This window comes from Botryllus schlosseri, chromosome 13 (genome assembly GCF_051294905.1).
Source record: "Botryllus schlosseri isolate E-star chromosome 13, Bs_hap1, whole genome shotgun sequence".
NCBI classification, from domain to species: Eukaryota; Metazoa; Chordata; class Ascidiacea; order Stolidobranchia; family Styelidae; genus Botryllus; species Botryllus schlosseri.
Window position 1 is genome coordinate 7,242,551 of NC_137248.1, and position 27,566 is coordinate 7,270,116.

At 39.9% G+C, this 27,566-nt stretch overlaps 1 protein-coding gene across 1 annotated transcript; it reads left to right on the forward strand.

Annotated features, from left to right (window-relative positions):
- Window positions 1-27,495, forward strand: LOC145454247 (uncharacterized). The gene is made up of 6 exons (XM_080332248.1): window positions 1-13,486; window positions 14,227-14,327; window positions 14,979-15,778; window positions 16,407-16,563; window positions 19,855-20,009; window positions 25,346-27,495. Exons 3-6 carry the CDS (start codon window positions 15,022-15,024, stop codon window positions 25,429-25,431), a joined length of 1,155 nt encoding a protein of 384 aa, XP_080188374.1. The 5' UTR covers window positions 1-13,486; window positions 14,227-14,327; window positions 14,979-15,021; the 3' UTR covers window positions 25,432-27,495.
- The last annotated feature ends 71 nt before the right edge of the window (window positions 27,496-27,566 follow it).

The window sequence follows — 27,566 nt, forward strand, 5'->3', positions numbered from 1 at the left end:
AAGGTTCTACACCGTGAACCAATTTCATATATTATAATTTTCACTGCATTGTAACATATTTGGTTGAAATATATTGCATTTCAACTGCAGGCCATTCTATGCATGGCGCTGGTAACATAAAAAATAAACACTAAACGAGTTTGCAACTTGACAATCTCAAATTTTTTTCTTGCTTTGTTAAAAAAGTTTGCTCGAAATATCCAGCTTTACGTTCGTGAATATTAGGTGACTCTCTGCTGTGAGCTTGACCCGCAATCACACAATATCAAGAGCGAAATACACTACATGTAGGTTGTCAGCGAATGATGCTTATTCAATCAATCAATAAAATTGATATCGTTGTCTCATGTAAAAACCTAGCAGGCGCACAAATGGCACGCGTGCCGGAGGTTGCCGACGTAAGTTTATATCCCCTTGCAGTCCTCGTCGAAATTGTTGGCAAAGCCACGAAAGACATCGATTTTATGGGATTAAATTATCATTTGATTGCCCCAGTTGATACATTTGGCGACGTTTAAAACGTCAATATGTACTTCAGCATTGTGGCATTATGTGGCCCGAGTTGTCGCTGGGTATCGTGTACGTTATTATGCGCTATCACTTCACTGAAATGTAGGGTTAGAATTAGCAATATGACGTCACGTGACGTCATGAGGTACACGTTCGCGTACACGCGAACCTGGACGTTTCAGAGGTTCGCACCATCCCTATAAACTACGCGAGTTCCAGTTCGACGTACGACGACACGGGGAAACGACTTTGTTGTAATGTGTATATTGTTACTCGAGGGTGGCGTATTTAAATATAAAGTCTTTTCATCTTGATTCTTTCATCGTGACCAGCCATGGGCAGTTGTTGACCTTATAATCATGTGAGACTAAATATCTTAGAATTTACTCAACTCAAACATTGATTTTAAGCCCGCTATATTGCGTTTGAGATAACTGTGTGAAGTTTCAATCAAATCAACGCCTCGTGTTATGAGTCGTAGGGAATCCACCCATTCGAAAGGTGGTTTAAACGGGCATTGAAATTCCTGACGTCTAATCGCAGGGTGCTGAACTGCTAATGGTGATGGATCGAATCAAACCCCAGACAAATAGATTCCCCGACCTGACGAGATTAAACGTTAATTGAATCGGTTACCGGGTGGGTGGAACACAGATGCTTTAAAAGCCTCTATATCAAACCTAAGCGGATAACCGGAGTATCAAAAAAGAAGAACACGGTCTTTTATCTCGTATTATTCTGTCCCTAGAGTTCTGAGACATGTCGCAGTCTAGCTTCCGATATTTTACACGAAAATGGTATTCGAAGACATTCAGGCATTGCGATTGTGCGCTGTAATCATACTTTTACTGACACCCGTTTGTGAAGAATTCTATTGCGAAATGCGTGTGTATTCCACAAAAAACGTATCCTTTATCTGCTCTCTTTAGGATGGAAGCTAATCCATGAAGCTTTCCGCATACTGACGGACAATATGCGGACTACATCTTTATGTGTACAAGTGAGATTCGTACGCTTAACATCATGCTATAGTAACACCACTGATCGGTGGGTATATGCTGTCCGATCACGTCGTGTATTCCTAATCCTGGAATATCCCGACAGCTGGCACGTTTATCATAGCAGCGTCATTTCAGTTCGGCGAATACGCACGCCGGCAACTGTTTGGTTGTCATCTCGTGGGACGCGAATGATGGGTTTGCGATTCGCCGAGGGCTTGCGGATGATCGAATGTGGCGCCTGAACGCCTGATCAATCACCGAACTAGTTACTTGGCCTATCGCCAATTAGCAACAAACAATGAACACGCTGTGGCTGTTGACGTGACGCTGACGGGGAATACCGCACATTTATTGCGTCAATTCACAGTGCCACTAGTTACCAGTGTGAAACTGTGCAATGTGCATGAGCTGTAGGTGAGATGGTTGTCGGATTATAGATGACTAACCTACGCAGGTTAGTTATCTATAGTCGGATTGAGAAATGACTCCGGAATATGAACTCGTTGGCTATCCATGTGACTGTGACGTACGAAACAATCTGAATTCTCCATCATAATCGTGGCGAACCAATGGACTCAGCAGATTACGCCTAACTGCATATCGATCATGTTAGATGATAAACCTTGTGGCATATTTGATACCATTGAACCCTTGACAGCGCGGTCTTCTAGAGAGCATCCTATTGTTCAGCGATCGTGCGCCTAAAATATATTCACAGCGGGTGGGCATTGCTACGGACTCTGGCGATTACTGCTGATATACCCCGAAAACAAGGAAGCCCTCCTTACCCGGGCTTTATGCGTCAAGACACTGGTATTCCCAACACGTGATTCACGGCTACACCAATTTCTCATTCACCGCCAGAGGTTGTCAGTATAACGTAGCACTTGTACTTTTTTCCGGTTACTTAAGTATGTTTTCCTACTTGCAATACTTAAGTGATTTGATTTTCGTCTACTTCCACTATATCCCGATTTTCGAGCAAACCTTCTTCCTTTTTACACTCTCTATTTTGTGTAGAGTACAAAGCAATTTAGGAATATGCTTGCGTCACTTTATGAGTGAAATTGCCATGATGACTGGGCGAATTAGTCCCTGTGTCACGGTAACTGATTGTATTTTCGGGAATCGCTCCTATTTGTAGTGTCATTGGCCATTTTGCGTCAGTCGCGAAGACGCGCCCTGCAATTTTGAAGGTGGCCACTTCCGATAACTACTAAAAGTATGCGAACCAACGGTGTAATCTGCTTTTTGAGACTATTTTACTTGGGTACTGTTCAGAACTTCATTGTCTACTTTAACTGGAAGTAGTTTTAATATGTCTTCGAAATTGCTGCTTCTATTTGTAATTGAGTAGACATTGGCGGATGTACTTCTACTTCTACTTGAGTGGCAAGGCTGAATCCTTAGACAACCTCTGTTCACCACTACTGATAAATGGGTTAATTTCTAGTCAGTTACTGAGACGTGGCGTATGGTAGATTTGAAGGCGCTGAAAAGGAAGAAGGTCGTACTTTTTCGAAAGCAATGGATAGTTCATTGTTTGTACTCTGCAAACATACTGGGTAGATTATTATTTATATGGATGGAGTTCAATTTTAAAAAATGGAGTATGTCGGTACCATGACTTCGAGCCTAACCCTTTCGTGACCATACCAGTTAAATACCTATCATGATACGACCGATGAGAAATGAATAGCGTCACTGCTGGTATGCCAATGTCGAAACACGATCAATCTTAACCCCAAGAATATTTTGACACGGCTACAATCGACGTGGAGAGTGCTAAATGCCGAGAGTTATTTGTAAAGCTATCCTAATCTATTTTCACCGATTTTCTTCTCGCCGCAGAACGCCAAGGTTACATTGTGAGTTCTCCAGACGAGTGCAAGCCTCATTTGAAATGCACACAACAACCGTAGTGGCGTAAGCTCTCTGCGCGAAACAATACATCCTGTACAAAACGATACCTCCGCTGGGTGGTGGTGGTGTCGAGAGATAATATTATTCGCATAGCCCGTTATTTATCTTTACGACACAGTATCTGTCTTAGAGCCTGCGTGGTGAACATTGTGATGCGATACGTGTGTTTCCCATGAGATTCTCGGCCTAATCATCAGAGTGTGATGATCCGCTCAAACATATTTTAATATTCTGGTCAAACAGCTGTTATAGAACCGTAATTAATTGTGTTCGCGTCGACGTCTTCTTCGTGAAATGGGTTGCTAGATGTCATTTAACATGTCCAACAATGAGGATGGAGATATGCTATTTGAAATGAATGGTATGGAACATATAAATTAGCAATTTGCACACACTTGAAATGTTTTAATCGATTTGAAAATATGACACTTGAAGGATGGTGATTTTGTAAATTTGTTAATGTACTTGTACACCATCTAGCGCAGGGGTGGGCAAACTTTTGAGCTCGCGGGCCGCATTCAACATCTGAATCCATTCGCGGGCCGCACTATATAAAATTGGGATCATAAACCAAAATGCAATTTGGCTGGTATTTGATTATATCGTGAGGACATGGAGGTGATTTTAATTTTTATTTGAAACAAACCAAACATTGCTATGATGATATCGTACACGCGCCAGAAATGGCGAGATTTCATAGGCTTGTCGACCTCAATAACCAATTTGTCAAAACTATAGAGATGAAAGCCTGTTGTCCCGATTCTTAGAACAGGATTGAAATTTAAATCTATGAGCAGTGATCAGTTCATAGATTTACTAATTCCGCTTTGGGTTCAGTTCCAGGACACAATATGCTGACAGCATCATAACCATGTTAGCTTCAAACACGCTTCTACTACATGTGTAGATTTCGCGCCCCCTTATCGTCATATGCAAAACGCAACCAGGACGCTGTAGCAAGCCTAACGGATAGTTTGGTGGCATGGGAGGTTACGAATATTGATGAGAGATTTTTAAATATGAAATTGAGACAGACCAATAAATATGAATTGGAAGTAAATCGCGCGAAGCGCGAAAAAATTTACAGTAGCTCCGCGATCCCCTTTAGATGCTTTCATGATCCCAAGGGGCACGCGTCCCCCAGGTTGAGAGACTCACTGAATAGAATTATCATGGTGAAATATACTAAGAAAAGTTTAATCAAGTACCTGCATTAATTCGATTTTTAGTAGGTATTTTATCAATATTTTTAACAAGTTTCTTTAGACTCTCGCGGGCCGCACAGAACGGTGTTGCGGGCCGCATGCGGCCCGCGGGCCGTAGTTTGCCCACCCCTGATCTAGCGGTATAACATTGGCACGTTCACACCGGCCAGTACGCTTCAGGGTTGTTTAGATTTGAAAGTTTGTCACTAAAATATATAGATTTTAGAAATATAACCACTTCTTCAGATATAGAGAACGAATCTACGTAACACGTGCGCGCATCGTTGTTTCCTAGTACAGAACTAAAAGTAATAAACTTGCTGTAGCGGCCAATGTAAAATTACCCTCGTGACCCGAAACTCATTCCCGTTTTGATGTTCTGTGGTGTTTAAAGCAGCTGAAACCTTCTAAAATACGTGGACCTTGAGGTTGGACTATCGCGCCAGCAATAAAATAAAATAAAATAACATATATAAGCTGTAGTAAGAATGTAACCTATAATTGTCGTAGTGAAGTATAATGAGGAAAAGTTTAATCGCGTCCCTGCAGTAATTGGATATTTAGCAGTATTTGATCAATATTTTTAATACGTTTCTTCAGCATTTCACAGGCCGCACAAAACGGTGTTGCGGGCCGCGGGGCGTAGTTTGCTCACCCCTAGCCTAGATAAACCTTCGACTCTTCGATGTTATCTGTATTTCTGACGCATGCCTAATCGTAGCACACTTTGCATTGTATGCAATCTGTATATGCCAGGTGGGTGTTTGATTGGTAGACCGGGTCTTAACTGCCGCACCTCAAACACCCCAATTTGTGGGGTCCAAGCTCGAAGGGGGACCAAAAATTATATCCTAGATCAGTGGTTCTCAACCTTTTTGGCCCGCGGACTATTCTCAAGCTCGCCTACATATCCGCGGACTCAAGCTATATATTAACGAAAATTCGGTTTTTTGATTTCTATCCAAGAGAGTTTAATACGGTATCAACGAAAAAATCGAGCACTGTTTTTCACTCAACACACACTTAATTAGAGCCTTGTCCTTGAACTTGCTTGACAAGTTTATCGAATTCCGGAATTATGGTTGTCAATGTAGGCCTACATCTGATGTCATCTACCGGTTGAAGTCCATTGCGATACTTCTTTTGATCATCGTCAGGGTTGAAAAGTCAGATTTACACAGGTATGTGGTTGGAAATGGCAAAAGAGCTGTTGCAGCTTGCTAACAAAGATCTCAAAGACTATGCTCCATCGACTGCACATTTGTCCAAAATTGAGTCAAAGAAGCCTTTTTAAAGTTGTCATTCCATATCTGACGGCTTTGCAATGCAAACAACTGTTCATGCTCAGTAATGTAGTCCATTTTTCGAGTTCTATTGATTATAGACAACTATAGATTGTTTCTGTGATGAGCACATGTCCCTACGATTTATCAATATCCAAATAACGTCTACAAGTGGACCATAAGTCGCAATAAATACAATAACACTCAGCGTATATCGCGCCGAAAACGCGTGCATACGTGTGTATGAAGAGCTGTCATAGGGGTTTATACCTGGCATTTTCGGTATGTGAATACTCAGCGTCAAATTCCGCATCCAAGCGTACCAAATTCAAGTCAATCCGACCAAAATTGTACATTTATAACCAGGATAGAATTGGTTATGACAATTTTACCAATGGGCTACCTCGGGCATAAATCTAGGGCATTTTGAAAAATTCCAGTTGGCGATAATAAGGGTTTATAGGCATACCTGACATATTTGGTATCAAGCCAGGAAGATGCTACAGATGTGCAAAGCATACCCGTCTTGCCTGTGACACTTGCAACCAACTGGATTGCCCGAAACGCAGAACATTTCAGAACGAATATTGCTTGGAATTGTGAACAATTTGTTGTAGAGCTTTATGTTTCGTTGTTCTTGCGTTTGAAATATACGTGGCGAAACATCGCTTATTGACGTATCTCTGATATTGCTTTCCAACTAGATTCATTGTATTATAATTTATTAACTTGAAGGCATTTCGTATGACCCTCATCAAGAGTTAACGGCACAGTAAGAAGCATACAGAAATAGGTTCTAACGAATATCAAATTGGCAAAATATGACGTAACAATATAATAATACAAAGGAACGCGAGCTGGCCCAAGTCAGCTGTACCGGTAGTCTAATAAAGGGACGAGATAAAATAAAATTATACAATACACGGAAGACGTTACACAGACAATTAGCGGTATATATTTATGGCATACTTAACGATTGTAGACAAACTCTTTCTCCTTCTTATTGTATATCTCTTGATAAGGGGAACGCGAAAAGTCTTCGAGGTAATAAATTCTACTACAATGAATGTAGTTCTGAAAGCACTATTCAAGCTCAGTACCGCTAGTCACGTATTTGGGTATCTTTGCATTTTATATGAAAGCTATTGAGGTGACTAACAGTTCAAGAGTTGTTTTTGCGAATCACCCATCAAGGTTGAAGCCCAAGTCTCAAATCTGAATTTGACGAACCCGGACCGGTACGGGGCTCATGCACTTTCGGACCAAAAAGCTATTTTCTCCGTAAGGCTGTGATGACTTTGGTGCGAAAGTGAACGAGCCCCGTAGGTCCGTCAATTACATGTTCCGAAATCATATCGGAAATTGAAAAAAAAACTGTAAATTTCGATAGATTTTGTGGATTTTCGACATGGTCAAGCTAAAACTATGTCCGATTGTCCGTGGACCTCCAAATTAAGATCTATGATCGTTTGGTAAGGTTTTATCAATATAAAATCATCAAATATAACACATTCAAAATGAGACTTCCGCTGAAAAACATGAGGAAATTCCAGGTTGACAATTTGTCAACGTGTGTGTCGATTAATTTACCGAAAATCCCTGTGCTCGCGGACTCATCCATGTCCTTCCACGGACTCATTTGAGTCCGCGGACTCGGGGTTGAGAAACACTGTCCTAGATCAACAGAAATTATCGAGTGTTTTAGGTGGATTTATTCGACTTCAAACTTCCCTTCGTTTATCGCGCGATTTAATGTCGTTAGATGCCTTTATTTTTATATAGGTACACTCTACAAGGGGTGGGCAATTATTTTCCTCAACGGGCCAAATGAGAAGTAAAAAATTAGTTGCCGGGCCGAGTGAGAAATTTTAGCTACCTTATCCAGCGTGTTTTCATTTCATTTCTAAATTACATTGTTAATAAATGCTGCTCTGTGAATGTGTCGATGTTAGGTAATGAGAAAGTGACGGTTGATTAAAAAAATATCTATTTACCTTGATGATTCGAAGCAATGTTAAACATGATACTTAACTCTCTAAAATCCCCTATTCACGTTCTTCTGTTAAGACTCTAAAACAGTGTTTCTCAAACTGTTTTAGACACGCCTCCCTCTATGATAGTGAAAAATTTCGTGCCCCTAATCATGATATCAAAAAATATTAAAAAGTGCAACCAGAATGCTAGCAATCCCAACGGATAGTTTGAAGGCTTGGAAGGTTATGGCTGCTGATCAGATAATTCTGAAATATAAAAGTCCGACAAAACATGGATCATTTAGTATAATCTGGAGGTAGATCGCACGAAGCGCGAAAAAAAAATCAATAAACTGCGCCTTCGCGCCCCTCTTCAGGTGCTTTCACGCCCCACAGTTCGAGAACTACTGCACTGGAATGCAGTGTTGGGATGACTCGAGTCATGACTTGACTCGAGTCAGACTCGAGTCACCTTTTTCGCATGACTTGACTTGACTCGAGTCACTTTGCTAAAATGACTTGACTTGACTTGACTCGGCGTATCAGAAATGTGAATTGACTCGTGACTCGGAGCAAAATTCACGAGTCAATTTCAAGTCATCAAGTAATCGGGGTCGATAAAAATCACTTGATCTTGCATATGATCGAATTGTTCGCGAAACGCGGATGTAACCCGTGAGATCGACCAATAATTCAATGATCGTGCGTTTTACTGAGCCTCCATTGTTCTCTCACAAACAAATTGACCGCAAACGAAGTGATCGAAGCTTACAGCTTACGCTGTCGTAAACTAGCATAGTGAAGTAACCTTATAGCAAAATTTCTGTTCCATGTTCTTGCATCAACAAAACCTCCCGTTTTAATGAAATTGAATTCGAATATAGTTCATATATAGTCGATCCCCAACCAATGGCTCAGGCTCGAATCGTACCATATCAATTTGTAAATGGGTAATGTTATTGGATCTTATCAATTCGTTTCTTTATTCTCTATTTTGGCTGGTAACTATAAACTGAGACTATGCAATTACTTACGTAGTTTGCAGTTCTACGTATTGGCTATTTGAACGATACGGCGCCTTCTTGCGTGTAAATTTAAGTCTGTATTCGTTCATCGCTTCAAAATCAATGACCACTCAATCTGTATTTCTGACAGCTAGCGAAATGCAATGACGTAATCAAGCCTCCTACTTCCAAAATGCAACTTGACTTGAATTGTGACTTGACTCGTGACTTGACTTGACTTGACTCGACTTGACTCGAGTCACCTCTAAAAATCGAGTGACTTGACTTGACTCGAGTCACCTTCGAAAATCGATTGACTTGACTTGACTCGAGTCAAAATGTGCAATGACTCGAAATGATTCGTGACTCGAAGGTAGTGACTTGATCCCAACACTGCTGGAATGTATATGCAATAGTACAAAGCTTATTGTCTTGGTCGCTGCCTTCCAAGCAGTGTGCAGCTTTAGATAGCCTTGATGCTGAACGACGCTTGCAGTTTTTCTGAAATTCACCTTCCCTGGACCGAGTGTTTCATGTCTTTGTCATAAAACCCACTCAAATGGAAATCCTTATTCTCGGCGACATCCTCGCAAAAACTAAAAGGGTGGGTTTACCTCTGACTCCAGTACACAAATATTTAGTGCTCTAAACCTTCTTTGAATTTAAGTTTCAGGCTTTGTTTTTTGACATGCCCGTTCATCCTTTATGCGTGATAGATATGCTGAGCAGTGTTGGGATCAAGTCACTACCTTCGAGTCACGAGTCATTTCGAGTCATTGCACATTTTGACTCGAGTCAAGTCAAGTCAATCGATTTTCGAAGGTGACTCGAGTCAAGTCATAAGTCACTCGATTTTTGGAGGTGACCCGAGTCAAGTCGAGTCAAGTCAAGTCAAGTCACGAGTGAAGTCACAATTCAAGTCAAGTTGCCTTTTCGAAGTATGAGTCATGCTTATGTCATTGCATTTTGCTAGCTGTCTAAAATACAGATTGAGTAGTCATTGATTCTGAACCAATGAACGACTATAGAGTTAAATATGCACGCAAGAAGGTGCTTTTTCGCTCGCATATACGTAGAAATGCTAAACTACGTAAGTAATTGCATAGCCTCAGTTTATAGTTACCAGCCAAATAGAGAATAGAGAAACGAATTGATAAGATGCAATACATTACCAATTTACAAATTGATATGATACAATTCGAGCCTGGGCCAATGGTTGATGACTATATAAACTATATTCGAATTCAATTTCATTAAAACAAGAGGTTTGGTCAAGGTAAGAACATAGAGAACAGAAATAGGCATTCTGCTATTAAATTACTTTACTATTCTAGTTTACGATAGCGCAAGCTGTAAGCCTCGATTACTTTGTTTGCGGTCAATTTATTTGTGGGAGAACGATGGACGCTCAGTAAAACGCACGATCATTGAACGATTGGTCGCTCTCACGGGTTGCAACAGCGTTTCGCGAACAATCCGGCCATACGCAAGACACAGTGATTTATTTCGACATCGATTTTCGATTGCTTGATGACTTGAAATTGACTCGTGAATTTTGCTCCGAGTCACGAGTCAATCCACAGTTCTGATACGCCGAGTCAAGACAAGTCAAGTCATTTTTGCAAAGTGATTCGAGTCAAGTCAAGTCATACGAAAAAGAAAACTTGAGTCTGACTCGAGTCAAGTCATGACTCGAGTCATCCCAACACTGATGATGAGTCATATAGTATTCGCGAGCACTGATCGATCTGTTTTACGAATTTACGTACATAGATTTGGAAACGTATCACGTAACAATTTGAACACACATATGCCGTATATTACGTAATGTGACAATGGCAACAAATAAGGTTTGAACTAGACTAAATGGAAAGAGTGATTTCTTGTGAATTTAATTGCTTCTCATACTTTGCCACATTGCCTTTACTTTGAATATGGATTACGCATGCGAGGTACGTAGGCATGAGCGTAATCGTGGTATATTAATGAACAAGCTTCAAAGTAAGCGAATTTCCTGCTCACTTGATATAGCCTATGGTTTTAGTCATTCAAAAAGCAAGTTTTATGTTTTGAATTCCAAAAAACCTTTCGCGGGCGGCACAGAATAGCTTCGCGGGCCGCACTTTGCCCAGGTCTGCTCTACAAGAAGTAAATACACAGCATTTATAGAAATTGGTCAGTGCTGCGCCACGGGACATCAAGACATACGAAGTCACCGCCAACATGCGACTCCTTGAAGTTTGCCGCCAAAAAGATAGCCGGCAAAAAATCTTAGTCGAAACCTTCGATATATATATGTCCATTTGTGCATTGTCCATAGGAACCTGAATGGCCTAAATCATGGGCGTCAAACTCAACTTGCGTCGCGGGCCGGATTCAAGCCTTCAGGTCGCTAGCGGACCGGACCAAAATGTTACCCTAAAATCGATACACTTGTTTTACATTGAATACTTAATAATCAAGCCAATATTATATTATATTATATATTTCATTATATTACGGACCATAGAGGTTCCATTCTTGCAACACCTTTATTCGCTAATAGCCGAATTACCAAAAGTAATACGGTGATTGGCCATTTGAATACCACTATATATTACTAAATCGCGATTCAGGTTTCTCTTGAGGCCGGGAACCTTTTGAGTTAGAAATGATACAGCAATGCGACCACAGCTTTATACTTCTGTGTAACTATTATATTCTCTATATATAGTCTATTTTGCATACAACGGTTTCGCATTGGCGTTTTCGCTGTTGTGAGTAACTAGTTTTTGTTCCATTTGTACACAATAGTCTGAACTCAGTGCGCGCACTTTTTGCCTTCTCGAAATTGGGTGTCAATGTCAACGACTTATTCCTAATAGCCACTATATTGACACTATACACAACCGCTGTGGGATGGTTATAAAGTGAAATTATGAAGAATGAACATACTCGACATTTGCTGTCTTGAGGGATTAATTATTATTTAATGGAAGTATTTCTAAGCATTTGTTAGAAATATGCCGACTAATATCAGCAATTTTGAAACTAATCAGACTTGCCTTGCGGGCTGGATGCGGCCGCGGTGGCCGTATGTTTAACAGCCCGGGCCTAAATAAATATTCCCCTTACTTGCATTCTTAACCCCACAGTACAAATCCCACCCGCCAAGTAAGTTGATGCGCCACGTGAAGAAATTTCGATTTTGAATCGTGCGTGTTTCACTAAACAAGTTTTTCTTTTAGTTTGGTCTGGTACATTTGGGCTATATTCCAATATTTATCACAGACTGCTAAATAACCGCACGTAACAAGTAGGTTGATAGCAACGGGGACCCGCGAAGATGTATAATTGTTAATTACATGCCCTAAATTTTCAATTACACCACCTCCCTCGGCTTTAGCGGTGAATGTGATCCACTTGAGCTGAGAGAGGATCAAAAATAGTGATTTATGCAATAAAGAATTTTTATTGAAAATATCTAGTCACACATTTAAAAAGTTTTCGCGTTTGGTTTGTTGGTTTGGTTCATCACCCTATGGGGCCCAGGCCAAATATTTAGGGAAAATTTCGGCCCGGTTGATATACTTCACCCACCAATCATTTCGAATGTTCATTGCACCGCAATCTGTCCATGTTTTGAATTCTAAAATATAAATTAGAGACCGAGCAACCTGTATAGAGGGAACCCATCGATCTTTTTCGACCCAATACATATTTACAGTTGTCACGTTTTAATATCGGTGAAATCGTTATATATCAAATGTTTCCGTGAATCACGGTCCTCATCACTTCCATTTCTACAGAGCGTATGTTATCTGCTAACATTACGTTATGACATTGCGTGGCCTTGTTTAGAATATATTTCGATTTTCACTACAGGAAAACAAGAACTTCAGAAAAAAATTTATTTCAGTACTTTTTAAACTATTCGCATAGTAATTCCATTGGAATAATTTGTTTACTCCTTACTTCTGGTCTCTATTCCTATATAGAAAGTATAATTGCACACAAGTAGAATTTCACTGCATATATTTATACAGCAACAACAACAGCATGACCAGTGGCAATGTTATTACATTGAATGCAGCTGATTGTCTGAATTTCATCGTATAAGTGATATTCGATGGCATTATAAGCATATATGCGCCACGCATTCAATCCCATTTAATCGGAATGATCGATTGCTTTATGCTTCGTATCACATTGAGCTGTAGCAGAGTGATTTTCTACCATTTTTCGTGATAATCCGACATCCAGTCAATCTAACGCAGTGACTATATCAATAAGCTTTGGATCTTGAGAACAATTGGGAATTATTTATGACCACGGAGTATCGTATATTTTCATGCTAGATAAGTCAAGTAGAGTTTAACCAGACTCTATGTGTCATACATCGTAGTAAAGCATTCATCACTTGATTACGGTGACTCAATATAATCAGTACAGACCAGCGCTAGGACAGATGGCATGTCAGTAAGACTTAGCAGTTGAAAGACCTCAGGCTCTTGTTGAAGGTGTCATCATCACATGGAATTCAAGTATATTATATAGTGATGTGATAAAACCGTCCGACGTCTAAACTCAATGCAAGAATGGCTTCAGGTAAGAGTCCAATCCGAAGTCGTTCAAGTTTCAAGTTTATTATATCAGAATACGCGATGGTTGCAATGAGGATTTCAGCACTTCCGAGACGTTCTCTCCATACGAATCGCTGCAAAATGGAATTTTTTTCCGATATCATCCGAAAACTTGATGCGAACGAACTTTGGTTCATGGTTCCCACAAAACTCCCAATAATTTTACGCTGCTGCTATCAATTATTATTGATTCATCGTAGGCGGCACTATAGTTTTTCGCGGGATTATTTGCCGAGGATCATTGTATATTCACCAACTAATTTTAACATGACATTTCTGGTATAATCAATCTTGCAAATAACGTTCCCATACTTTAAATAGTTATGAGTTTTCACCTTGTCGGGAATTGAGTATAATAGGAACACGCACTGCGCAGCACAACTATATTCGTCCTATACGTTCAGCGAGCCGGTAGGATTACAGAACCGATTTCGTTGGCAATGTTAATATTATAGGCGGAGCAGTAAACTTTTTCAATTTATATAATACTCCGTCATATCAAACTTGATCAATCTGATACGAAACACTTGTTGTCAAATAGATGTAGGCTATATATGCACAAATATGCCGTTTCAGTTTGGTGTAATTCTCAGTTCTTCCCAATATTGTTTTGCATTGTGGTAATGTGTTTGCTTCGCTTCGCTGTGCGAATTAACATTTATCATTTACGACCCCGTATGTGTTCTTTCACGTGTCATCTTACAGTGGACAGGTCGACACGTTCCACAGGACATGATATTTGGCAGACGCCGAGCAGACGAATCGAATCGATATAGCAGAGACATATTTTGAAGATTATTTATATAGTGAGTTGATTTGTTTGGATGTACCAGAATAGGCTGAATCATCTGAATAATAGTATAATTGAAAGATTGATTTCAGTAAGGATATTTAGAATTACTGATATTCCAATTTACAACAGTACAGGCATTGGGAAAACAAGTGCTCATATTTCGTTACGAGTTTTTGTAGTTGTTCGATGTTCATTGTTAATTAATTATAGGAGTATATATTTGACAGAAATTTGACTTATGTTGTTGACAAAGTTCCATGAGGATCTGCAGAGCGTTTGGGTTTATTCCAATTGTCATTTCTGAAAGATCCATGAGAGTGTCCAAGTGCATTGAACGCTGTAATCTCGTATGATCAACGTATATCAGCAGACACTAGACAGACACATATTGAAAACTGTGAATATTGAACTATATATCGACAAAGATGATTATATATGTATTGTATATATATCGGAATGCGATGGTTTTCGTAAGACAACGGGTTGTTCCTATGAGCTCATATGGCTTGCGATCGCAAGGCAAAGAATGATACCGTTTCCAAGTAATTTCGATGGTTGGTTTGTAATTTAGCATTGGATCATTCAATGCCGCGAAGAGACCAAAATACATCTATTCATCCTACCTGCTATATCATTATTCTATTAATATCGCGTCAATTTGTAGGAAATACAAGGAATTTTTATGACACTACTGCTGGATCAGCGTCATGAATGGAAGTCTTGCAACAAAGTCTGATTGCGCAACAAAGCTAAGGAAGGAAAGACCAGGCGGCATTTATAGGGTCAACAATGTTACCAGACGTACCTCTCACGCAATATATACTTCTGACGGTGTCAGTATAGTTGTGAGTGGTGGAGACACCGCGATTCGGCCATATTTGCGGTCGAGATGCGAAAGCACGCACTCTGCTTCAGCTGTGAACAACAGACAGCATCAAGATAGAAATTTGGTACCAGTAGAGTCTCGTATAAGTGGCCGGAATTGCAGAAGCGGGCGTTTGGGCGACATGGAAACTGTCAACGTATCCAACAATGACGCCAGTTGTTACATGTGGCTTTTGCCCAGAAGAAATCCTCGTCAATTGAACAAGCACCCAGGCCCAGTGACTAAACCACCAATTTCATTGAATCTGAATAGCAGAACGGAATCGTGTTGCGTTCCATCTCAATATTTCAAAGAAACCCTGACTCATAGCCGCCTTCATGATCAGAGAGAAATGGCTGAATCTCACATACCGCATCCATCGTGGCAAATTTTGTCGCGGAAACAGTTCGAAAAACAATTCCCTAATAATCGCTCTATGAAGCCGAGCCTCCAGAGTAAGGCGAAGCGGAATTCCGAGCCAGGCACTTCAATGTCATCGCTCAGGTCCAACAGATCGAGGTTTTTTTCGTGCCCGTCTTGCCTTGGCGATTCCGATTCAGAGAGAAGCGACAGTTCGTCAAGCGAAGAAGATGATGGAGGTAGGGAATTAGTGACACTTCGTGTCTAGTCTATAAAACATTAGTGACTCATATTGAGTGGTCAAATTTAATGTTGTACTGTACCAATGGTGCGAGCGTTTGCTTCTGATAGCGGAAGAGCCAAGATGGCTACATTTGCCATTCTCATTGATTCAATTTCCAAGTTTTCACGAAGCCAGCAATTCTAATTCTAATTTAATATGAAAAAACGGTGTGGCTATAACTCTAATTACAAGCTAATTTTGATAAACTTTGTAGCTATGACTTTAATTCTAGTCTAATTTGGAAAAATTGTGTAAGTGTAATTCTAATTACAATCTAATTTGAAAAAACTTTGTAGCTGTAACTTTAATTCAATCTAATTTGAAAGAAACATTGTGTAACTATAATTCTAATTCTAGTGTAATTTGGAACAGCTAAAAATTGTATAGTTTTCCAACTCTCGCTTGCAGTGCGGCAGTTACGTTTATAGAGTTGTTGAGGATTGACCGACTTTCAAAAATCCTTTACCTATGGTGCAATTATGCATCTAAGGACAATTTACCAAGATCATTATGCGTGAGCTACTTGGAATTGCTTTTAACCGAGAACATGCGTACGGCGTATACGCTCTCCAACTATATACCAGGTAGCGACACGGAGAATGACGAAGGCGGCGAAAGAAACGACGACGATGGTATAGCTAATGACGACCCATCCTACGTCACCGATGCGGAGAACAGTAGCGGCGGAAGCGACTCGGCGAGCTCGAACGAGTCGTTGGCTCAGGATCGGTCGATAGATAGGTAAGCTGAATGGAGTATCACAACTTGCGCTATGGGCGTAGTCAAAAGTGCATATCGCGTCAACCCAGCTAGGGGGCTAGCAATATGCGATAACGAGTAACGAATGATGCACACCTTCTTACTTTCCATTGGCTACACGGATACGAATCCGATCGAGATAGACTCCATAATCCAAGTTTAAGTACTGGTAAGTTATATACCAGTACTCTTCGATCATGTGTATTGTGAGAGTGATCTGATGACCTCTGATGGTCTGGGGTGTACTGTACAGTACAAGTACAGTGTACAGTAGGGTTATGACTTGAAAAAAATAATTCCTGTAGCAAGAATTAATGAACATTTCGGTGTATATTAATAAAATTACAATCATTTTGTTCAAATCGAAAAAAATGTCCCGCACAAATCAACTTCAATTTTCGACACTGGTCCAAATATAAAAAAAAAACAATTCAAAGGCATTCTTTGCTACAAGTTTAATCTTCAAATATATGTCCTTTTGCACTTCTTGTAAAGTTCATCCATCAATTTGACTTCCGTTTCTGTTGTTATGTTAGTGCCAGGGACGTCTACGACAGACGGACATACGGACATATTCGACTTCGAATGGGGTTTTAAAGCACTTTATCGCTGCAGGACATTCGAGCGCAAAGATAGCAGCAAATAATCTTTGGTATATTCTAGATCCCGACCGATATTGTATTTTTGGGTCGATACCTATAAACCGATATCTCACACCTTGACCGATAACCCACATACATTCAGCCGATATTCAAAAGAAGTTGGATATACATAAGCACAATTTCAAAGCTTCAGGGCATTTATTTGAACATCTTTACAACCATCGTTATACATGACCATGAAATAAACTAGAACTTCTGCATCTGAACACCGGTGAAGTATAAGCTATATGAAATATATCAATATTATCAGTCTAGCGGTCAAAAATTATAGTTTTCTGACTTCCTACCGCCATGTTGTGACGTCACGAAAATTGCCGATAATTTTTCAGCTTCAATGGCCGATGCCGATAATTCTTTCAAACTGTGATATCGTCTCGATATTCTATGCGAACCGATAATCGATTGGGCTCTAGTATTCATCTTTAGACATCTGGTTAGAATACCAGGCTCCTTGAAACGCATTTGCGATGAATAATCATGATATCTCCAGAGTTACTCTCCATCTGGGGATTTGGAAGTACGCAATCATGGCCCTTGAGTTCCATCTCGCATTGCGTAGAGATGGAAGTTTATGCCATTTGATTAACGGTAATCTACTATTTTCTTTGGGAGCGACATGCTCATAGATAAACTTGAAATCATGCCTCCATCCTCGGTTTTCAAATATATTCATCTGGAATTCTGGCTTGGTGGATTGTACCAAGTTTTCGTAGTGCTTTACCACATCATATCTCCACATTTATAGCTCTGAGAGTTGGATTTGTTGAAGACCTTGGATTGAAGAACTCTTATGTATGCTTTAAAAATCGATAATGTGATGTAGGCAACCAATATATTGTGGTTTCTGAAAACCCATGCTTATCATTGCATTTTGCAATTTCACAACAGCGTCATTCCGCCGTCCAGTATCAACAGATGCTGTGTCATATATGATATGACATTTTCAAATTTTCTTATGCATCATATTCCTCTAAACCAGTGGTTCCCAACCTTTTTCGACTCTTCGCCCCCTTTTCAAGCTCAACGCCGATCATCGCCCCCCAGATTTTGCGAACCGAAAAATCGGTATACAATCTGTAATCATCGGCGGTTTGGTCATTCCGACGACTTGACTCCAATATAACCGTTTTAACGCGTCATCGCCCCCCTATCGCCCCCTTCGCTATTTTCGCCCCCTGTCGCCCCATTTGTCCATTTTCGCCCCCCTATCGCCCCCTTCGTCATTTTCGCCCCCCTAGGTCGCCAAATCGCCCACGTTGGGAACCACTGCTCCAAACGGTTTTCTATACCGCTGAAAATGACTTGAGTTGTTCTACTTTCGCCTATTCGAACACCCAGTTTTATTTGTGGTAGACAAAATGAAATTATACGATATATACAGTCTACCTCTAAAATCGAAATTACTAATTATATAATAATTATTTAATTTTGACCGTAAACAAGAACACGATAGGATTAATTCAGTCTGGGCAACCACAATTTACCAATCTTCGCAATTGGAATTGGGTCAGTTATATTCAAATCAGTCGCTATATATATAGTCTGTATCTACAAAAGAAAGCATATCCTTCATACAGTGAAAACTGAAAAAAATTTTGCAGGAGGTTTTTGCTTAAACAGTCTTCACTTTTGTGAATTTTGAAATCAGGACACAAAAGTTCGTCATTTGTGACTACAGGACACACAAAATTTTGATTTTTTTTAAGTCATAACTCTACTGTTCAGCTATTGTGTCAACGCTACAATGGTGTACAAATGCAAAAAAATTGAAGAGCACTGATCTAGACCAGGGTTTCCCACTAATTGGCGTGATGTGATCTACTTTTCGGGACGTTTTTGCTGTTAGTTTGCGTAGTACGGTGATCGCAATCCAAATCTAACGCCAATACCACCCGTTTCGCCCATATATAGCCTATCATTATTTGATTGGTATTGTTGCGCGTTCTGTCGAGAAGAACCAGTGAATCACGTAAACCAGCCCCATGATCTGACTCGCTGTCGCCACTCGATGTCTCACCATAATGTTAAATTATGCAGCTATAAACACAGAAGTCTGTGGTGAACTGACCACTGACCATATATGTCAAATGTGATCAGAAACAATAATATATGTCTACTTCTTTAAGTTCTGTTGATGTATGTCTCTGTTAGAGAAATCTCCATCTCTAAAGCAACTGTCACAAATATAGCACGGGCCGGGGACATTACGGAACTTGAACGAAAAACAAGACTGAACTACAATTCCTTACATGAATTGTAACATCGTGTTTCCTCTAAACGTATAACCTCTGACCCTGACCCTGTTATATTACTCAAAATATATATTTAAAATTGTGCGAGCATGTAAAACTTATTTCGGTTACATTGACAATCCACTGGAATTTCGGTTTCGATAATTTATTTCATTTCTACGGCCCTATTGGCATGTTTTTTAGCAGGTACCAAAACCACGATATTCTCCTCGCCTGAACAACGATAGCATGATAATACAGTGACAATCATTTAACTCCTGGCAATGTCAGGCTCGTATCTCGTTCAATGCGAGCTTATGGGAAATATAAAATTCCTTTTATTATTGAATAATTGCAACCATTCTCTTTTGTTTCACCAGCTCTATATATGACGAAGATATCATGATCAACGAAGAAAAGGCTTATGGAGATATTGGGCAATTTGACAGTGATGACGAACTTGACTTCGAGGGCGTTGACGGAAATCATGCTATTTCAAGCGATAGCTTCACGGATTCTGATGAATTTTTCAGAGGTATCGTTGACAATTGTTGGCTAATATATGCTTCGGTGGTGCTTAAACACTAGTCCGTACGATTATCGTATCCAATATTCATAAGACTTGACAATGTTACCACCGGCTTTACACCATTTTCGAGTGATAATATCATGTCGTGTTGAGCAAACATGACTACGGTTCTGATTAAACTTACCTGTTGCGATACACTGCACCTGTGCCAGTCTCATTTCATAAAGATATCAGAATTAAGGTATGACATGTAGATCGTAGTTTGACGCACTGCAAATTGCCGACACGTGGATTCGCTTTCATTATACTTTATTATGTTCCTAATTTTACTTTTAACTTGAGCTTTAAACTGGTCCCTGGTGGTGGCAGTCTAAATTGAGTAAAATCGGTAAGTCTATCTAAGTAGGCTATTATCTTACTCTTATCTTATCTTCGGATGCAACAAAGAATTGAGCAACGTTTCCATGCAAAAATTGCAGAACCTTATGTCAATACTATTTCTAACATTACTCAATCGCAAACTGATGAAACTTTGTCTGGCGATGATCGGGCATGACTAGTAACCCAGCAATAGCGTGGCACCTGCCAACGCATCGCAAGTGTACAAAATTGAATGATCGGACTGATTTTTAATTCTTGCTAATAGTCGGCGTTCTCTTTTCCATTTAAAACAAATGTTGTCGATTCGGCTATCATAAAAGTGATACGTCTTTGGCTACAATGGCAATGTATTGTGTCTGTGTTTTTGACCATTGCAGTGGTTCTCAACCTTTTTGTTTTCCCGGACCCCTTTTGGACTGTCATGGACCCCGCGGACTTCCTCAAGTTTTCGTTCAAAATTAACTCAATAATCGTGCAACCGTCATATGTGCTGTGCGTGTGAGAAACAGCCACAAAATGACTTTTCATGAAAATAACATCATGGAAATTGGGTATGGACTTATATTATTTCGAAGCGATTTTTACAGCTGTATTTATTGTCTTGAAAATCCAGGTCTTCAATTTGATATGAACAAGTGCCAAAAATATTTTCACACAAATTGGTGCAGACGAACGTAATATTACAGCGTAACGCTTCCGACGACATAGTTTGCTGTGATCGGAACATATATGGCGCCGAAATCGAGAAACAGAGTTTTTAGTGAATATATAACGTCCAGCCTGGTCATTTCTATTTATCATCTCATCCTAAAGTTATTTTGGAATAGTGGTTATGTATATCACAGTAGAAAATGGATTTCTTGGCGAGGCTTAAATCCCTCTATTGGGACAGATTAGGAAAAAAATCAGTAATTTCTACTTCAAACGACCCCAACGAAACAAACGACTATTCTAATATGATGAGAGTTTTAGAAATTATATCAAATGAAACTGCATCATGATTTCGCTAATTTCAAAATTTACAAATTAATTATGTCAATCACATTACAAAAAGGTTTCGCGGACCCCCTGAAAATGCTTTGCGGACCCCGGTTGAGAACCACTGGACTAATGATTACGTCGGTTATTCCCAAACTAAATGTCCTCAGTCTCAGACCACTGTGCCACGTATATTTTTGTAATTTTATAAATGAATCATAAGCAAACAGGAAACAAGAAATCGTTCTGCAAATCATGAGCACATGTCCGCGCTAGGGATGGTGCGAACGTGAGGTTCACGCTCGCGTTCTGTGTGTGAACCTCGGAAATTTAGAGGTTCACGTTCACAAACGAACCTTGGTAGGTTATGCACTGTGAACCTTTTTCATATATTACAATTTTCTCTTCATTATAACATCTTCGGTTGAAAACTGCGGCCACTCTATGCATGGCGCTGGCAGCATCGACACTGAACCAGCACCAGCATGCACCATGACAATCTCGAAAATTTCACTTGCTTTGTTACATAAGTTTGCTCGAAATATCCTGCTTTCCGTTTGTGAATTTACTGCCTCTCTGCTGTGACCTTGACCCGCAATCACACATCATCAAGAGCGAAGTACGCTACAATGACTACATGTATAAGTAGTCCGCGAATGATGCTTATTCAACCGAACAATGAAATTGATATCGCTGTCAGATGTCGAAAATCTAGCAGGCGTACGGGGTCAATCTTCATTTCATATGATTATATTGTTTCTTAAAAAACAAATCCGTGCGATTTGGGTGCTGGCTACTGTTGATAACTTGTTAATGGGGTATAATATCGGTTACAAGTATAGAAACCCGTTTTAACTCTGCTCAATATCAATACATTGTCCGGTCTAGAGTCTATAGAGTCTAGCTATAGAGCAGAGGTCTCAAACTCAAGTGTGCTCGCGGGCCATGCAATTCCCTAGTTTTTGATGACGCCGCGGGCCGCACCATCAATAATAGGGATATTCAATGTATAGTTTCCAAGTAGGCCTTACTTGACGGGACTTGCAGACGGGCATTCCACAAACATCGTGGAAATGTAATTTACTATTGTACTATTCACGCTTGACACGGAAAAAATCACATTTTCAAATATTTGAATAAAAAAGTTTCTGTGCCGGGCATAATTTTTATAATTATTGAGTTATAGACATCATGCGAGAGGACGCATCATGACATCGTAAAACTGTCGGGTTATAATATTGCAGCTAGTCGACCTTTAATTTGCCAGAATTTATGTAAAATATTGTTAAATCTACCGAAGATTGATGTGATATCACAGCATTTGAGCGGTGTAGCCTAATCCTGGTTTTGATATAGTCGTGGTAAGTATCGGCTATTGTTATATTGTCATTGCCAAAGTCAAATTAAATCAGCGTTAGATTTTGCCTTCGACTATTATTGGAACATATCAATAACAACTTAAATGTAATCATTATTGAGCCATAGTAAAAGCATTGCTTCTTAACCTTTTTAGCGATCGTAAGCCTACCCCTTGTGCTTCCAGTAAGATTTCTCGTAGCCCCTGTCCATTTTCAACACAATTTCTGATGGTACCTATATTAAGATCAGAAAGTCCAGTCACATAAAATCCCGCGCGTAGCGCGAATACTATTTTCCAGTTGAATAAATCGGCCAAGAAAATATTCACAGCACATAGGCCTAATTCCACAATGCATCTCGTACACCCTAATGTGGTGCTTCGTACCCCGGTGTGGTCTACGGACCCTGGTTAAAAACCCATGGAATAGAAATGTCCAATCGGCGAACTACTACCTTACTTGCCACCGATAATAGCATGGATGAAGAGAACAAACAACACCCATGTAACCAACTATACGTCACGGGGATCAGAGAACACCAATGGTTGCCAATTGCCATACTGACCTGATTAGATAGCTACATACCCTACGCATAACGCAAGCTACGACCTCTTGATATATTACTACTCCCCATGACAGTTTCATAGATTGTTGCGTCCGTAGGATAAGTAATTTCATGAGAAGGTCGCACCAAACAAAATCATAATTTTCAGTCACGAATCATCAACGGGTCCTGTTTTATCATCATGAACTAGAAATGTGAAGTAATAGATAGCTGATCTTCAACTGCATGGTAGCTTTTAAAAAAGATGTGATAGTGAAGTTTGTTGAGATTTCAGTGATTTTATAGTAGTTTTAACGTGAACTTGAAGTTCTTATATCTAACAAATATATAAAGCACTTGAATATGTTGTTAACTTCTTGAAATTCCAAAATGCCGTCGCGGGCCGCACAAAATGCTCTCGCGGGCCGCATGCGTCCCGCAGGCCGCGTGTTTGAGACCTCTGAGCTAGAGTTTAGACTCTCGACCCTTTAGGCGTAAGCTTACATTCCCTTGCAATTCCCCGTCGAAATTGTTGCCAAACCGACGAAAGATATTGATTTTACAGGATTATTATATCATTTGATTGCCCCAGTTGATACACTTGACGACGTTTAAAACGTCAATATGTACTTCAGCATTGTGGCATTATGTGGTCCGAGTCATCGCTAGGTAGGCTATCGTGTACAGTACATTAACATAGGCTATCTCACTTCACTGAAATGTAGGTTTTGAATTAGCAATATGACGTCACGTGACGTCATGAGGTTCACGTTCGCGTTGCCACAGAACCTTTAAAAAAGGTTCGCGTTCAAATGAACCTGAAACTTTCAGAGGTGCACAGTGCACACCATCCCTAGTCCGCGCTTCAGCTTGCACTGCAACATCATTTTCTAGAATTTGTTGTTGACAACTTTTCATGGGTATACCTAACTATAGTTAATGCAATTGGAAGCAATGAATAATGCAATCGTACTGTAGCGGTAAAACAGCTCACTGATTTATGGAGAGACTAGTTTTCTAAAACGCTCTTTCCACACAGACAAAAATTGATTGAATTTTGGCTGTCCGCTTTTAAATCGTATTCGATTGCCCGTGCAAAAGCAATCGAAATCATATTGCCATTTGCGTCTTCGTGACCATGGGAACATGACATTTCTGTTTTGGCTGAAATTAAAAGCTGTAGACAACCGAGACTTCTTCGGATTTGACGTCGTAATGCGAATATGTTTCTCAACAATGCAACCTCGTTTCATCAGTCGTAGCCTATATGTCTGTATAGACATGCATAGGGTTACCATACCTCCTCCGTGAATTAGCACAAAATGAACGCTCCAGTGGGTATTTCGGAGTGAAAAACGGTGATTTGAGCTCTGAGCGAAAAGTTTTTTTTTAGTGTACCACCTAGCAATGGGGAGAGAAAAACGGTATTTTGAGCTCTGAGCGGATCTGAGCGGAAAGTTGACTTTTTTTTAATTTAGTCAACCGATCACAAAGTGGGAAAAATTCACCGATTTTTGAGATTTCTTCTCCGGTTTTACAAGTCTCAAATTTCTGAAAAAGTATCCTATTTTTAGATTTCCAAAGTATGATAAGCCTAGACATACACAGCCATGGAATTAACACGTTAAAATAAGTGATTTAATTAAAGCACTCTGCCTCCTCTTTTAAATGCGACGCGAGTGCACGCGAGGTGATTACCCCTGACGAGTGTCAGTCAAAAATATTCGGATTCATTTCAATACGAATATAAGCCTACTTTTGCAATGGTCAATTGTACAGTAAGCTGAAAATGTTTTGGAACCACTGGCTGGCGTGCTTCCCTCTCGTTTTGCGCAAAGTCACTCGACTATGAGTCATGTCATAGTTGAGTGACTTTGGTTTTGCGAATGTCTTTTGTTATTGTTTTTCTGTTATCCCTATGCGTCACAATGTCGATTTCATCTTTGATTTTGTAATATTGAAATTGGCGTTCACTGACGATGACGATCGCTGCCAATGAGAGTCAGTTACAGTGCGAATGTAACAAGTTGAATGTTTTTTTCGTTACAGTGGCTTACCTTTACATATTTTATTACTTATAGATTCTGATGATGAACGTAGAAATACGTTCCGAGATGTGGACCATGACACGTATGGCCAGTATCGAGACAACTACGACTCCGACTAACCTAGGGTTACCATATTTTTGTGAAGCAAATTCCGGACACTCTTTAGCGCCCACTAGCGGATTTTGAAATGAGGTGTACCTCATTGACCGTCAATATGACTTCACAATAGCCAATCATTGCCCATCGACTGTATACACTAAACAGGAATGGAGTGGAACATAGGTCATGAATTGGGCCATCTGTAGTGTGGGTTCTGGTGATTGCTACTTGCTAGGGTCTACAATAGATTCCTCTACGGGCCGGATGATATCATCTGGCGGGCCGTGTCTGGCCTGTCAGGATTGTGTTTGAGAGCCCTGCGGTTGGTGCGGTTATCTGTTTAAGTGTTTTAATCAGGTCCGAAAGAACATTTTTTCCCCCCTTACCCCTTCCGTCCAAAAAAGTACTGATCTTGGGGCCACCATAGGGTAGTCGATGTTACTTGTTGGGCACTTACTATATGCATTTGGCTGTTAAATTTTATGTATGAATTCTCTCAATAATATTGATTCTTCCATATATTAGGCCATTGTAAAATGCACCAACAGGTTGCACATCCGGTGATTTCCAGCCTTTTATGGTCGCGACCTCATTTCCCATTTGAAAATGTTCCGTGGCAAAGCTCAAGACTTGATAAGCGGATTACTAAAAAAATTCAGCTTGCCCAAACTTATTTAACGGCCTAGGAAGCCGATTACGTCCAACATCATCGCGATCCCCAGATAGAGGCGAACGACCGCAAGATTTGGAACCCCTGTCTGTGACCGATAAGCATCCAATCGACCTTAACCAACTCTAGGAATATACCGTTATATCTTATAATTGCGATTACAATCAGACTTATTTCAGTAAGTGATAGTCATTTATATTTATTTTGATTGCATTTTCGGCGAGAGTAGTGCTAGGTGCCCATACTAATATCAACATACGTTGCATTAACTCGCGCCCAGCGCGAAGAAAAATTTTGAATAGCGTAAATCTGCTTGAAAATAATACTGTTTATGTTGATTTACGAAAAAAAATTGAGCCTGCTTGAAGCCTTTAAAATTCCGGACATTTAGGCAGATTTTAGAAATTCCTCCCGGACGCAGATTTTTCAATGAAATTCCGGACATGTCCGGGAAATTCCGGACGTATGGCAACCCTAGACTAACCGCATAACGAAGCTTTTATGATATTTAAATCTACAGCACTTATTATACCCAACGTTTTCCGAACTGGCAACTTTAACTCGTTAAATCCATATCATTAATGCATCGGTCGGAAAACACTATGTACCGCGAGATGGCTCGAAGTTTGTGTCCATGATTAGACGTAAGATCGTAGATGTTACAGCGTACTTCGAAAGAGGACTTACACGTGGGTATAGCGTACTTCTGAACAGATTCCCCTTTTAAAGCCTCTACCTTCGCCGCTAAACTTCTTTCTTTTCACAGATGACATTATCCAAGAACATTTTTTAATAAAAACATTGGGATCTAACAATATGCTCAGTAAGAAAATAGATAAAATCAAGAATCAATTTTAAACTAAAACCTTATAGCAAGTGATTGACTTTTGCAGTGCTTTACGAAATTCTGAAATTGAATGGGAATTTGGTATATGAATAGATACACTGTGAGGACACCCGTTTTTACTACGTCATACTGACTCAGTGGAGTCACGTCATTGCAAAAATATTTTAGCTTCTCCGCCCGAATTTGCTAATGCCTCACGCACATTTTCAGCCTAGCCTCGCCTCTATCCTCCCGACTCAGTATGCCGCTGGGATAAGTGCTTACAGTGTAAATTCAAATGCGAGCACCAATGCACCGAAAAAACACGAAATTCGGATATTTTACTTACCATTAGGATTCATTGCATCGCTAAGACTGATGTGAAATTGGTCTATTATTATTTACTAATAGTACTGAATTCTATCGTATTAGAAATTACAAACCGGTGACGTCATAATTTGTGATACCGTTGTTGATATACACACTGTTCTTTCCGATTCTCTATTCATCGTTGCTGACGATTACCCCTGACCAGTTTCAAGCGAAAATATTCCGTTCATTTCAATATGAATATACTATTCAATTGTATATTGAAGTTCTGTGCCCCCAAGAAGCTCTTCATAAAAAGGACAAGAGATGAAAATTAAGTGATACGAGGC